The sequence below is a fragment of the Egretta garzetta genome, unplaced genomic scaffold (assembly GCF_000687185.1).
Source record: "Egretta garzetta isolate BGI_Z169 unplaced genomic scaffold, ASM68718v1 scaffold277, whole genome shotgun sequence".
Classification (NCBI taxonomy): domain Eukaryota; kingdom Metazoa; phylum Chordata; class Aves; order Pelecaniformes; family Ardeidae; genus Egretta; species Egretta garzetta.
In genome coordinates, this window is record NW_009260271.1 from 541,437 (window position 1) to 554,031 (window position 12,595).

The window sequence follows — 12,595 nt, forward strand, 5'->3', positions numbered from 1 at the left end:
CGCCTGCTCAGGCAGAGCTGCTCGGTCTGGCAGCCGAGGGAGGGGCTGGGCACCCTGGCCGTACAGCGCAGCTCATCAGCAGTGCCCAGAGAACGGAATGCTGCCTGTGGGCTGCAGGGCCGGTGTGATGCACATGCTTGCCTCGAGGTGGGGGGACCTGGTGAGAAGAGCGCACCAGGCGCCTGTACTTGAAATCCACTCTTGCACCAATGGCTGCAGGGCAAGGAGGAAGAGAAGCTGGGAAGTCATCCCAGGGGCAATCCCTCAGGAGCCCAGGGCACAGGATCTCACATGCCCCAGTCCCACCGCTGCCAGACGGTGCCCTCCAGTGCTGCTCTCACCAGCTTAGGGGACTGGGCAGTAGCCTTGCACCCCTGGGCACGATCACACTTCGCACCTCCCTGCCTTGGCACAGCGGGGGACGCAGTCTTACCCAAACTGCTTTTTAGCTGCTGCAGAGGGTTTCTCTGACTGGAAGATGTATGTGCCCAAGGGCCTGTATCATGCTTAAAAACTGTATGCAGTACCACATCGCTGGCACGCTTCTCAAAAGGACACCCCCCTGCACAGAGCCTCTCACAACACCCCACCAAAACCTGTCCCCCAGCCAGGCAGCTGCAGGCAGCAACATGGGATGGAGCTGGGCTTGCAGCTCTCAGGGATGCACAAAACATTATTCTGTTTCCGACTGTGGAAAAGGCACCCAGCAAAGGACATTACCCTTACCATCAGCCTCCCCCTCCTGCCAGCCCTGCCTGCCTATGGCTGCACACACCATCCCCTCAGTGAGACCCAGCCATGCAAACAGCCCCCGCTGAGCCTCACGCTCAACACCACTGCATGTGGCACCGCTGGGACAGCACCAGTGCACGCAGCCTCAGCCAGCACCAGAGCCCACCTTGAGCCAGCTCAGTCAAAAGGCAGGATGGAGCGGCACGCACGAGTGGAGCAGGGGAACTTCTCCAAAACGGGCTCAGGGGAAAAAAGGTGTCTTCCCACCAAGCCTCCTCCCTGCCTCCTCCCCATCATCTCCTACGTGCCAGCAAGGACAGCCAGCCATGTGTTGGTCATGGGGTGCAAGCTGGGGTTGCAAATGATGCTGTGAGAAAGTACGGAGGTAAGGGCATCCAGTGAATCTCTCTGTCCCGCAGCATGTTTCCTCTGCACTGCTGGGCCCTGCCATTGCAACACGTCTGTTCTCAGAAATCAGAGAGCACGTTCACCATCCCTTGTTGGAAAGCCCAGCCCTGACCCCTGTGTTTTCAGGAACGGTACTTCACCTCCCCAGGTACCAGCCCAGACCAAGCGCCTCAGTAACTCCTTCTGACATGTGCATACAGGCTGTCTAAACCTCACCAGCGCTGCACACAGAGCCTGCAGGAAGTTGCTTTTATTAAGCCTGTGCTGTTAATTATCAACACTTTCAGCATGAACACTCAAATCCTAGCTACGGGGCTGATGCAGGGCAGCCGTTCTCTTCCCTTTGTGCCCTACCCTGCTCTATAGCACCCCGGTGCGTTGTCACATGCCTGTTTCTTAGCACCCACAGGCACAGTGAGAGGCAGGAAGGGTTGGCAGCACAGACAGATGCCCCCCCCATCTGCAGCCAATACTGTGCTCCAGCTGCTATCTCATTTCTGGGCTCATTCCTACCAGGTGATATCACCAGGTAAAGCTGATGGCATCAGCCTGAAGAAAGCCTGCCAGACAGCACCACTAACACCTAAACTGAATGGTATTAAATACACACAGGTCAGTAGCTCCAGGTGTTTAAAGCAGAAAGGTGAACTGGAGTAACCATCATTGGTCTGTTACTCCCTTTGCTGCAAAAAGCACACCGCGCTCATTCCTACCAGGTGATATCACCAGGTAAAGCTGATGGCATCAGCCTGAAGAAAGCCTGCCAGACAGCACCACTAACACCTAAACTGAATGGTATTAAATACACACAGGTCAGTAGCTCCAGGTGTTTAAAGCAGAAAGGTGAACTGGAGTAACCATCATTGGTCTGTTACTCCCTTTGCTGCAAAAAGCACACCGCCACGTGTGAGTTGTTCATCTTGAGCACAGCCTCGGTCCTCCTCAGATCCAGGGTGAAAACCCAGGACTGGCACTTGGCAAAGACCTGGGTGCAGCAAGCAGGTAGAGGGAAGTCACAGAAAGGAACAAGTGCACCGTGGTCCTATTTCTGCTCTACGGTAGGGATAGAAAGCGAGAGAAGAGGAGAGTGCACAGTGGGAGGAATAATTCTTAACAAACGAAGGAGGGGAAAGAGAGGTCAGTGCTGGCTAACATACCTCACAGCAGGGTTTCCATTATACAGAATATAAATGCCAGCTTCTTTATTCCCATAGATCTGATTGCTACGGATGATGCCTTTTCCGTTGCCAACGACGACAATGCCTGAGCGAAGGCCGCTGTGTATCTTATTGCACTACGGTTTTATTTTTGCACATGTAGAGAGAATAAAAGCAAAAGGAAGGAAGGTCACTCATAAAAGTGAGGAAGAAGAGACAGCAACCACAGAGAAAAGCAACAGCTCTCAACCCTGCTGACAAAAAGGGCAGAAGGGTAATTAATGCAGCTGCCAAGAAATCACTCTCAAATGGTCAAGGCACACTTAACCTTCATCTTTCATTGGGGTTCTAGTATATAATGCCAAATTTCCACTCCCATCATGCCTGCAGCCTCTTCTTCCTCCAGCAGCTCCTGCTGCCGTCTCCAAGGGCTGCCCTGGACCCAGTGATGCTTTGTTCCCTGCAGTCCATCTAATACTGGGCAGGGCTGCTGGGGCTGCAAGTCCAAGGCCTCCCCACAGCCACCCAGAGGCAAAGACCCTCAGCAGCATTGCAGAGGAGCTGGAGGCAGGAGTCCACATGTTACAGCATGACGCCTTTTCTCAAGCTGCAGATGGCACTTGGCACAGCCTGAATGACTGCTGTCAGCAGCCACACAGCTGCTTCTCTCCACAACAGGGGCCAGCATCTCCCAGGAGGACAGGAGTGTGGTGGGACCCTCTGAGCAGGACAGCAGTCCCAGCCCAGTGTCTTGCAGGGTGACAGGGTAGGAATTGCCAAGCTGGGCAAAGCAACAAACAGCACCTCAAAGCTGCAACTGAGGCCAGACGCTGCCTGTGGCTCTGTGGCTGAGCTGCCACCTCCACCTTCATGGGGCCACAGCTCTGCCTGCCCCATCTCCTGAGCAGAGCTCACAGGGAGAGCTCAGTGCGGCCACACGGTCACTCAGATGGTAGTCCATATCCACCTCTCTGCCTCCCCGCGCACGCTGAGGCCCCCGTTCCTCCAAGGCTGAATACGTGTGCAGTATTCAGCAAGCAGGGACACAGTCACCCGCTGCACAGCTGGAGACACAGCTGATTCAGAGGAGAAGTCATGCTGGTGGAGAGCAGGCTGCTGCTCCTGAGGCTGAGCAAAGAGCTGAGACCCTCCACCAACTCCCAGGGTAGATGATTCTCCAGTGTGGGAGAAACAATTTACAGTAGGGTGCCGATTTACTACCTTGCTTGCTTGACTTCACTTGTTACAGCGGGGTGTTTATTTGACAGGGAAACATCCCCCTACCCTTCCCTCTACGCACAGCAATTTTAAGACCCATACCATCAAATAGAGCAGGAGACAATGCACATACCATGAGGCAGCACCCTGCTGTGCCTTGCCCTTGGGTTATCTGTAGTCTAATTCATCAACAAAAACCTAAGAAAGGGCAAAGCTAACAGAAAGGTCAGTGTTTTCTACATGGGGAGATGGAACCTTGCTGCACCTTGCAGAGAAATGGCATGTGAGAGAGAGTGCGCTGCCTCCCAGCACAGCGTGGATGGGTACCTACCAGGACAAGGGCGTTGGCTCCCTTACGAATGTCCACTCCGGCCTCACAGTTCGAATGGATGTTGTTGTCTGCAATCAGGCTTCCTGCCGACAGGCGCAGGAATACCCCCGAGGCTTTGCAATGGTGGATGTCATTCCTCAGCATGATAACCTGCAGGCAAGAGGAGAAGCACTTGTGGTTGTAGTTAGAAGGATGAAGAAGAGGACATGACCAAAGGGTATAGCTCTCTCTTCTGCAGCCTCTGTGCACCTGTCATCTCTCTGCCTCTCCTGCAACCCAGGGTGTGCCAGGTACACGGGCCAGCTGAAAGGAAGATCAGTGCGTGTGGACAAGTGCTACAGTTAAGCCTGTTGGTCATTACCCACTGGCGTGGGTCTGCTTGGGAATGGGGTCCCCAGTGCGTGCTGCTGCACAGCCAGAGCAAAGATACCTGTCTGGCATGACACGTTCCTCCGCTTGACAAAGCCCACATTCAAGTGTGCCCAATGGCTTCATTCACGGTGTTGTGTTTGCGCACTGTCAGCAACAGCGAGCGACCATTCCCTGTTCCATCTCCACACTGGCCGCGGTACAACAGACCTGCTCCCTCCCTGCTCGGGCAGTCCCCACTTGCATCCTTCCCATACGCAGCTGGCAACAGTCTGCCCCCTGACTCTGCTGCTCAGAGCTGCCTAGAGGGGACACACCAAATGCCATGGAGCCTCCCATGAGTCTCCCACGAAGCTGACTGGGCCAGTGTGCTACAGCACACGTGCTCAGCACATGACCTGCCCGTCGCTTTGCGCCTTCAGAGCAAAGACCCTGCCATTTTGGGGCAGAAATTGCCCAGCTAGCAAACTGAAATCACTGCCAGCACTTGTAACAACCTAGTTTCCTCTAAGCAAATAAGTAGTTAAGTATTTACGCCGCAGCAATCTTTAACGTTTTCCAGTCATACAAAATCATGTCTTAAATCCATGTCTTAGGAGTCCTAAGAAATAATCTACAGATTGCCTTTACCTATCCCACTTCAATGAGCAACACAGATCAAAAGGTAATTAAATTATACTTCCTTTTATTTGCTCATTCCAGAAAGGTGCTTCATTCAACCTCTCAAACGTGGGGCTCAGCAGGGCTTGACAGCTGCCCATCTTCAACAGTCATGCCTTGCTGCCCCGGGGAGGGAGCGACAGGAGGCGAGAATCTCGGGCACCCACTCCAGATGGCTCCCATACACCAGGCTTGACCTGATCGGGAGGGTCCTGGATGTGCAAGGACACCCAGCCCTTGCCAGTGCTGCCATGCTCCCACTTCCCACCTTGCCCCCATCTCACAGCCAAGCATTTCACTGCCTCCCACTGCCTGATGCTGTCACGTCCACCTCTTGACCAGAGCCTCTGGGCTAATGACTAGCCGACCAAATTCTCACTGAGAGCAGCAGCTGGGCTGGCCTCATCTCCCTCCCACTTGCAATCCTTCTGCGGGGACTGCGGATGGGGAGCTAGCATCATCACAGCAAAGCCCTTTCCCAAAACCTCCCAAAACATTTCCCTTCCTCTCTCTGCACAAAACTTTTAAAGCAATAAACTGAAAAATGGGCCCAAATCCACAGCTGCCTGAGCAAGCGGTGGGGATGGTCTTGCTCTGCTCAGGTGGCTGGAGAGGAGCGTCCTGAGGCCCCCCGGCACTGCTAGCACTGGGGATTTTGACAGTGTGATTCTACCCCCCATCCTTGCTGCCATCATCTTCTCTGAAGAGGAGCACAGGCACAGAGGTGGAGAGCTCCAAGCACATGCAGCGTTAGGTGATGCTGTGCCAAGGGAAAAACCTCAGTTCAGCCTCCAGCACATGCCCCCAGCCAAAATCTGTCCTTACACTCCATCTGCCTGTGGCGGACAGCCATCCCGGCAGGCTCTCCTGAAGCAGCCAGGACTGGCCATGGTGAGGGGCAAGACCAGGGGTTGGCACCCTGCATTTGTGGTACGGACTGTGCTGAGAGCAGCAAAGGTGATGATAACCAGCAGCACTTTTACAGGGCAAGTGTTTAATCTGCAGGTCCAGCAGGCCTCACTAAATGGCCCCAGCATGCCACTGAGTTAATGCCTCCAACTGCCATTACGTTACTACATGCAGAAAGCAGGCAGCTGCAAGTGACCTGCTTTTCATTTGGGCTGGTTAATCCAACCTATGCATAGGAAAGGAGCTGGTGGAGCAGGAGGGAGAGGGAAGAGGGCCCACAGTAGTCTTCACAGCACCTTACTGTTTTGTATGCAGCGCACTGCGTAGGTCAGATCCCTGAAGATGCTTCCTTCCACTTTTGCTTGCCCTTGTGAATAAATGAGTATTCCTCCCTTCCCATCCCTGAAAAGGCACTGTCGGATGATGCAGCCTTGCAGAGAGTTGGCCAAAGACTGGGCCTCCTTGTCCTGCTGCAGCTCCTGCTGCAGAGACTTGAGCTTAAGGTCCCTCTGAAGGGCGTGCAGCCTGTTGTGTTGAAGCCTGCTGTGCGTAATGTCAGCAAGCGTGTGACTTGGGCTGTGGGCCAGGTAGCGCAGTTTGTATACAGCCCGAGCATTCTCTTCATCCGCGCTGCATGAGTCGCTGTCACTGGAGTTTGAGTCGAGAGCTGGGTACTCCTCCTCCTTTGCTGCCTGCAGGGTCTCTCCAAATTCAGTATCCTCCTGGGCTGAGCCAAGCAGGGCTTGAGCATCCGCAGCAGAGATGAAGCTGCTTTGTTCCTCCCCTACAACAACCTCACACGTTCTCACTGGCCCCAGCAGCGATTCCCCCCAGCCATTTTGCTTGGCCGTGGGGCAGCTGGCGGGGTCAGGCTCCCACATGGACACTGCACAGGACTTGGCCAGCACGGCCAGGTGCTTGCAGGCCCAGTTACGGTCAGGGCTCGGGCAGCCCTCCACAGTTACAGAGGCGTTCTCACTGCCAGTGAACTCACAGTTCTCCAGGACGCAGAGGGCCACGCTGCGGAGGTGGACGCTGGAGTGGCTGAAGGTGCAGAACTTCACCTGGCACGTCCCTGGCGCATGGATCTGCAGCTGCCCACTCTCGAAGTTGCAATTGTCGAACTGGACGTAGCCTGAGGTTGTCTGGAGAGTAAGCACAAGGTGAGATCATTGCACAAAGCAAGAAAAAGCAGTCCTGGATGTACCATGAAGTCCTTCCACAGCAAACAAGCTCACATTCAAAAACACGATATGCATTCAGGCGTCACAGACGCAACGAGCTCGCACAGGCATGAATACAGTGCCACAAGCTGAGTTAGCAAGCATCTCGCAGCAAGTGCCACCTACTGACTTTCCTCCCTGCTGGCAACGTTTCCTCAACCTTCCCTGCTCGGACACAGCTTTTCAGTCTCAGCAAGGCCCAGCAGCCACATGTGGGAGCAGACAGGGCCTAGATGTGGCCAAGATCACTAAACCATAGCAATGCTCCCTACATGGAATAGTTGGCAACTTTCAGAGATGTGTATCTGCCAGCAGGCGTAGTGAATGGACTCAGGGGTTCACTGGGTGAAGCAACAGGCAAGATGACATCAAACATTGCCTGGCTGGCCTGGAGAGCTACAGTTCTCCCTGGGGCTGTTAGCATACTTGGTGCACCCACCATGTGTCAAGCACAAAGCAAAACAGATAAAAATTTGTGCCATTCTGCTGCACAGGCATCACGTGGTGACACTGCAGCAGGGGAGACACCATCAATTCCTTGTTCCTTGGACGTGGTTTCCCATCTGATTTGCTGGTATTGTGGAATTGTGAGCCATCCATACCATAGCCTTCCTGCTTTGCTAGGCAATGCACATAGCAATTTATGGGTGCTGGCAAACCACCAGGATGATTATTCATGGCCAAATATCTCTCTCCTGCACAGGCACAGTAAGCCTCTGCTTATCTATGGAAAAGGCCAGCAGAAATGCAACAAGGTAAAGAGGGGCCAGGCCAGAAAAGCTGAGTAGTGTGCTTGGAATTTCACTGTGCTCCTACTTTGACTAGGAATCTCCTAAATCGGTGTTTTCTCTTCTCAGGCTATCCCTCGATTGCCTAGTGCTCCATATGAAATAGCTTGTGACAGGCGAGCTGGGGCAGTTTTGCAGAGATGTCCGGAGCTTGCAGCCAAGACACTGTCCTAACATTTGTTGTCACCCTTCAGCACTCTCAGAAGGGGTCATACTGCAAAGAGCGTTTGAAATGCTTTTCTTTGTACCCAAAGACAACCACACAGAAAGCCCTTCAGGCTGCCAGCCTGCTCCAGACTGACTTGTAGCTTCCCCTTTTTTAATTAAAAAAGCTAACTAGAAGGGACACAATCAAATCAGCTTGAGAGGCTGCTTGTGAAAGCTCTTCTGAAACTGCAACTTGCAGGGTTTTAATGATTGTCAGCAGAGTTGGTGCAAGTTTGCTTTTTTAATTTGTTTTTCATTGATGGATTTGGGAGAAAAAGTGCTCATTCCAGCAGCAGCAGCTGAAGGGCTGTACCAGCACTTTGCGGTGTGTGGAGACCAGAGTGACAGCCTGAAAGGTAAAATGCAGTCACACTGACTAGCCAAATGCAGGCGAGACCACTGAGCAAGACCCCACGCGTCCGCTTCGGCAACCCAGCATGTGGCTGCAGACAAACAGGGACTTTCTCAGCAGATTTGCAGTTCATTTTTCCCACTGCATGCCAGTGCATTACCTTTCTCCTAGGGACTTTCAGACTGATTGAGTTAAATATGTCACACAATAAAATGGTGAAAAGGAAATGAAACTGTAAGTTATAAATAACGATGGGCTGACTCATCATGAGGAAGGTCTCATTTCCAGAGGCACAGCCCACAGGCGCAGCACTCACACTGGGCACGTCCCACTCTGGACCAGTCAGCAGCTTCCATGGGGACCAAAGTGTTGTCAGGGTCGACCACGGCAGCAGGGCTGGTTTAGGTCTGGAGATGACCCGAGGCATCCCGGCCAAGGCCTCCCAGCCCAGGCTGAAGGCAGAGCGCACATCAGCAGCAACTGGCTTTTGGGGCAGCAGAGCTGGTACAGGGCGCACTACGGGGCGTGCTGGCTCCCAGGGGTGCTGCTTGTGCGCCCAGCCTCTTGGGTCACTCACACGTCACCATGTGGGCAGCTGGAAAGGCAGCTGGTGAGATGGGGAAAACCACTGAACTAAGGAAAATGCCTGCCAGCCTGGGAGCTGGGAGCCAGAAACATCTTTGAGAAGCACAGCTGCATCTCTGAGGTGCAGCTGGCTACTGAGAAACCAGAGACATCCTGAGATACCACCACTAAGTGCAAAACCCAAGGGACTGTAATGGCAACTTATCATCTGGAAAAGTGGAAACAGTCTAGAAGAATAAAATGGATCTGAAAGAACAAAAATATCATCATCTGTTGGGTGTTCCAGGTGAAACATGGAAACTAACAGCACTTATTGGTTGCTCAAAGTGGTGGTGTGCTACCCCCTCTTAAAGCAGACTTAATTTTTATCCAAACTGGAGCCCCTCTTTCTGAGAGCATCCTGTCCTGCATGTACTTCTTTCCTAAACCGGCTGCGGTACAGAGCACATTTTTGGCAACTTGCTCCGCCTGGACTGGCCCAAGGGCTACTGCATGCACTATCTCCCATTTAATTTGTTCAAAGGCTGTCGTTGCACAGGGCCCCACTTGAAATCGTTCTTCTTCCAGGTCACTTGCTAGAGAGGGCTTACGATCAGACTGTAATTTGGAATATGCATTCTCCAAAAACCCACAACGCCCAAGAAAGCTTGGGTTTCCTTTTTGCTAGTTGGTGGAGACACAGCTGTTATTTTATTGATCACATCCATTGGGATCTGACGGCGTCCATCTTGCCATTTGATTCCTAGAAACTGGATCTCCTCTGCAGGTCCCTTGACCTTACTTTGTTTTATGGCAAAACCGGCCTTCCGAAGCGTTTGGACTATTTTCTTCCCTTTCTCAAAAACTTCTTCTGTTGTGTTGCCCACACGATGATGTCATCAATGTATTGCAGGTGTTCTGGAGCCTCACCCTGTTCCAGTGCTGTCTGGATCAGTCCATGGCAAATGGTAGGGCTGTGTTTCTACCCCTGGGGCAGTTGATCCCGGGTGTACTGGATGCCCCTCCAAGTGAAAGCAAACCATGGCCTGCACTCTGCTGCCAAAGGGACTGAGAAGAATGCATTGGCAACATCAGTTGTTGCAACCACTTGGCTGCCTTTGACTCCAGTTCATATTGAAGTTCTAGCATGGCCAGCACAGCAGCGCTCAGAGGTGGTGTAAACTCTTTCAGGCCTCCATAGTCTACTGTCAGTCTCCACTGTCTCTACTCTCCATCAGACTTTTGCAGTGGCCATATGGGGCTGTTAAAAGGTGAGTCTTACTGATCACTCCTTGGCTCTCCAGTTGACAAATCAGCTTATGGATGGGAATCAGGGAGTCTCAGTTGGTGTGATGTTGCCGCCAGTGCACTGTTGTGTGGTGATCAGCACCTGTTGTCCTTCAACCCGCAGCAACCCCACAACACAAGGATCCTTTGAGAGACCAGGCAAGGTACACAGCTGCTTAAGTTCCTCTGTCTTCAGGGCAGCTATACCAAAAGCCCACCATTACCCTTAAAATACCCTCTCCTGAGGTAGCCTATGCCAGGGATGCAGGGAGCCTCAGGGCCAGTCACAGTGGGGGGCTTTTGCCACTTGTTCCTGGTCAGGCTCACCTTGGCCCCCAATACAGTTGTCTGTTGGGATCCCCGTCACTCCAGAAATACAGGTGGGTTCTGCCCCTTTATAGCTTGATAGCATTAGAGTACACTGTGCACCAGTGTTCACTAGAGCTTTATAATCCTGTGGGTCTGATGTGCCAGGCCATCGAATCCACACATCCCAGGAAACCCGTTTGTCCCTTTCCTCCACCTGGCTGGAGTCAGGGCCCCTCTAGTCCTGCTCATAGTATTTGCTACTCACTGCTTGTAAATAAGAATCAGAAATCCCTTCATTAAGATCAGGAATAAGACAAGCCCTTCTACTCTCTAGGGAACTGCCCACTGGAGACTGCAGCAGCAAGTTTCCTGCAAGAACCCCCTTTTGTGATTGGGTTTCCTTGTAACTCACATACCCGTGCCTCTAGGGTCGACGCAGATTTTCCATCCCACTTCCTCGTGTCTCTCCATGGTCAGGATGGCCCGTGGTGTGTACCCTCTATACACTTGCTCTTGAGCAGAGGGATGCTTACTCCTAATAGCTGAGATACTGGTCTGTAAAGGTGGGGAGGAGGTTCTACCCTCTCTGAGTTGCTGGACCAGTTTCTCCACAGCCAAGATGACGCTCTCCATACAAACTTCCCCCACATCGGTCACACACACTTGACTTCATCTGGATCTTTGGATAGCTGCTGCTTGTCCAGATCATCATAAATCACCTACAGCATGGCTGAGTCCCTCAGATACTGGATGCCTCTTACCATGGTGGTCCACTTGCCTGGGTGATACATAACATCTTCCTTGAAGGGATACCTTTACTTCATGCCTGACAGGAGTTGCCTCCAGAGGCTGAGGGCTTTTGCCCCTTTTCCAATCACTTTGTCAATGACCCCTTCCCTAGAAAGGCATCCCAGCTGCTTGGCTTCCCTACCCTCTAATTCCAGGCTACTGGCCCGATTTTCGCAGCATCAGAGCAGCCAGGTGACAATGTGCTCACCTGGATGATGACTGAAATCTTTTCACATATCTCACAGCTCACTGGTATAGGGATTGGGTGGTTAACACCTTGTTTATGAGTTCTTCCCCTTCCTCCGCTCCAAGCGGCGACCACTTCTTTCTCCGCCTTATCTCATGATGGCCCCACTTCAGAGTAGTCGACCTCATGCACTTCTTCCTCCTGCTCCCTCTTAGAAGCAGCTTCTTCATCCCTTACTAAACGAGCTGACTTCCACTTCCAATATTTCTTCTTGTGTGGGGGGGCGACTGATACTGGCATGGGCTGTTTCCCTGGTTCAGCCGCAGTGCTTCTCACTGGGGTCGGAGTAGCCGTGGTGCCTGTTGCAGGGGCTGGAGTAGCCGTGGTGCCATGGTTGTCAGGTCCAGAGACCTTCTCTTCCCCTTGAGGGTACTGGATAGTGTTGAAGAGGGCTTGGTAGGCATGGGCCAGGCCCCAGCATGTTGCAGGGATTTGTGTTTTTCTGGAGTTGCCAGGATGACAGCATACTCTTTCCAGTTGCCAAGCCCCTCTCCATGATATTTGAAAAGTCATGGCAGTCAGGTGAAGTCCCTGGTGATTGGAAAAAGGGAAACATTGTGCCCATTTTCAAAAAGGGTAGAAAGGAAGACCCTGGGAACTACTGACCTGTCAGCCTCACCTCTGTGCCCGGGAAGATCATGGAACAGATCCTCCTAGAAGCTATGCTAAGGCACATGGAGGCCAGGGAGGTAATTCGAGATAGCCAGCATGGCTTCACCAAGGGCAAGTCCTGCCTGACGAACCTAGTGGCTTTCTATGATGGAGTGACAGCATCAGTGGACAAGGGAAAACCAACAGACGTCATCTATCTGGACTTCTGCAAAGCCTTTGACACGGTCCCCCACAACATCCTTCTCTCTAAATTGGAGAGCTATGGATTTGATGGGTGGACTGTTCGGTGGATAAGGAACTGGCTGGATGGCTGCATCCAGAGGGTAGTGGTCAATGGCTCAATGTCCAGATGGAGACCGGTGACGAGTGGTGTCCCTCAGGGGTCCATACTGGGACCGGTGCTGTTTAATGTTTTCATCAATGACTTAGACAG

General features: G+C 52.6%; 1 protein-coding gene across 1 annotated transcript in view; it reads right to left on the reverse strand.

Annotated features, from left to right (window-relative positions):
• FBXO10 (F-box protein 10) overlaps positions 1-12,595 on the reverse strand; it is a 24,822-nt gene that overhangs the window by 8,450 nt on the left and 3,777 nt on the right. Inside the window, exons 2-4 of the mRNA XM_009642452.1 lie at positions 6,081-6,929; positions 3,847-3,996; positions 2,298-2,434 (exon numbers count right to left, since the gene is read on the reverse strand). Coding sequence (XP_009640747.1) covers positions 2,298-2,434; positions 3,847-3,996; positions 6,081-6,929 — 1,136 coding nt within the window. The remainder of the gene's footprint in view (positions 1-2,297; positions 2,435-3,846; positions 3,997-6,080; positions 6,930-12,595) is intronic.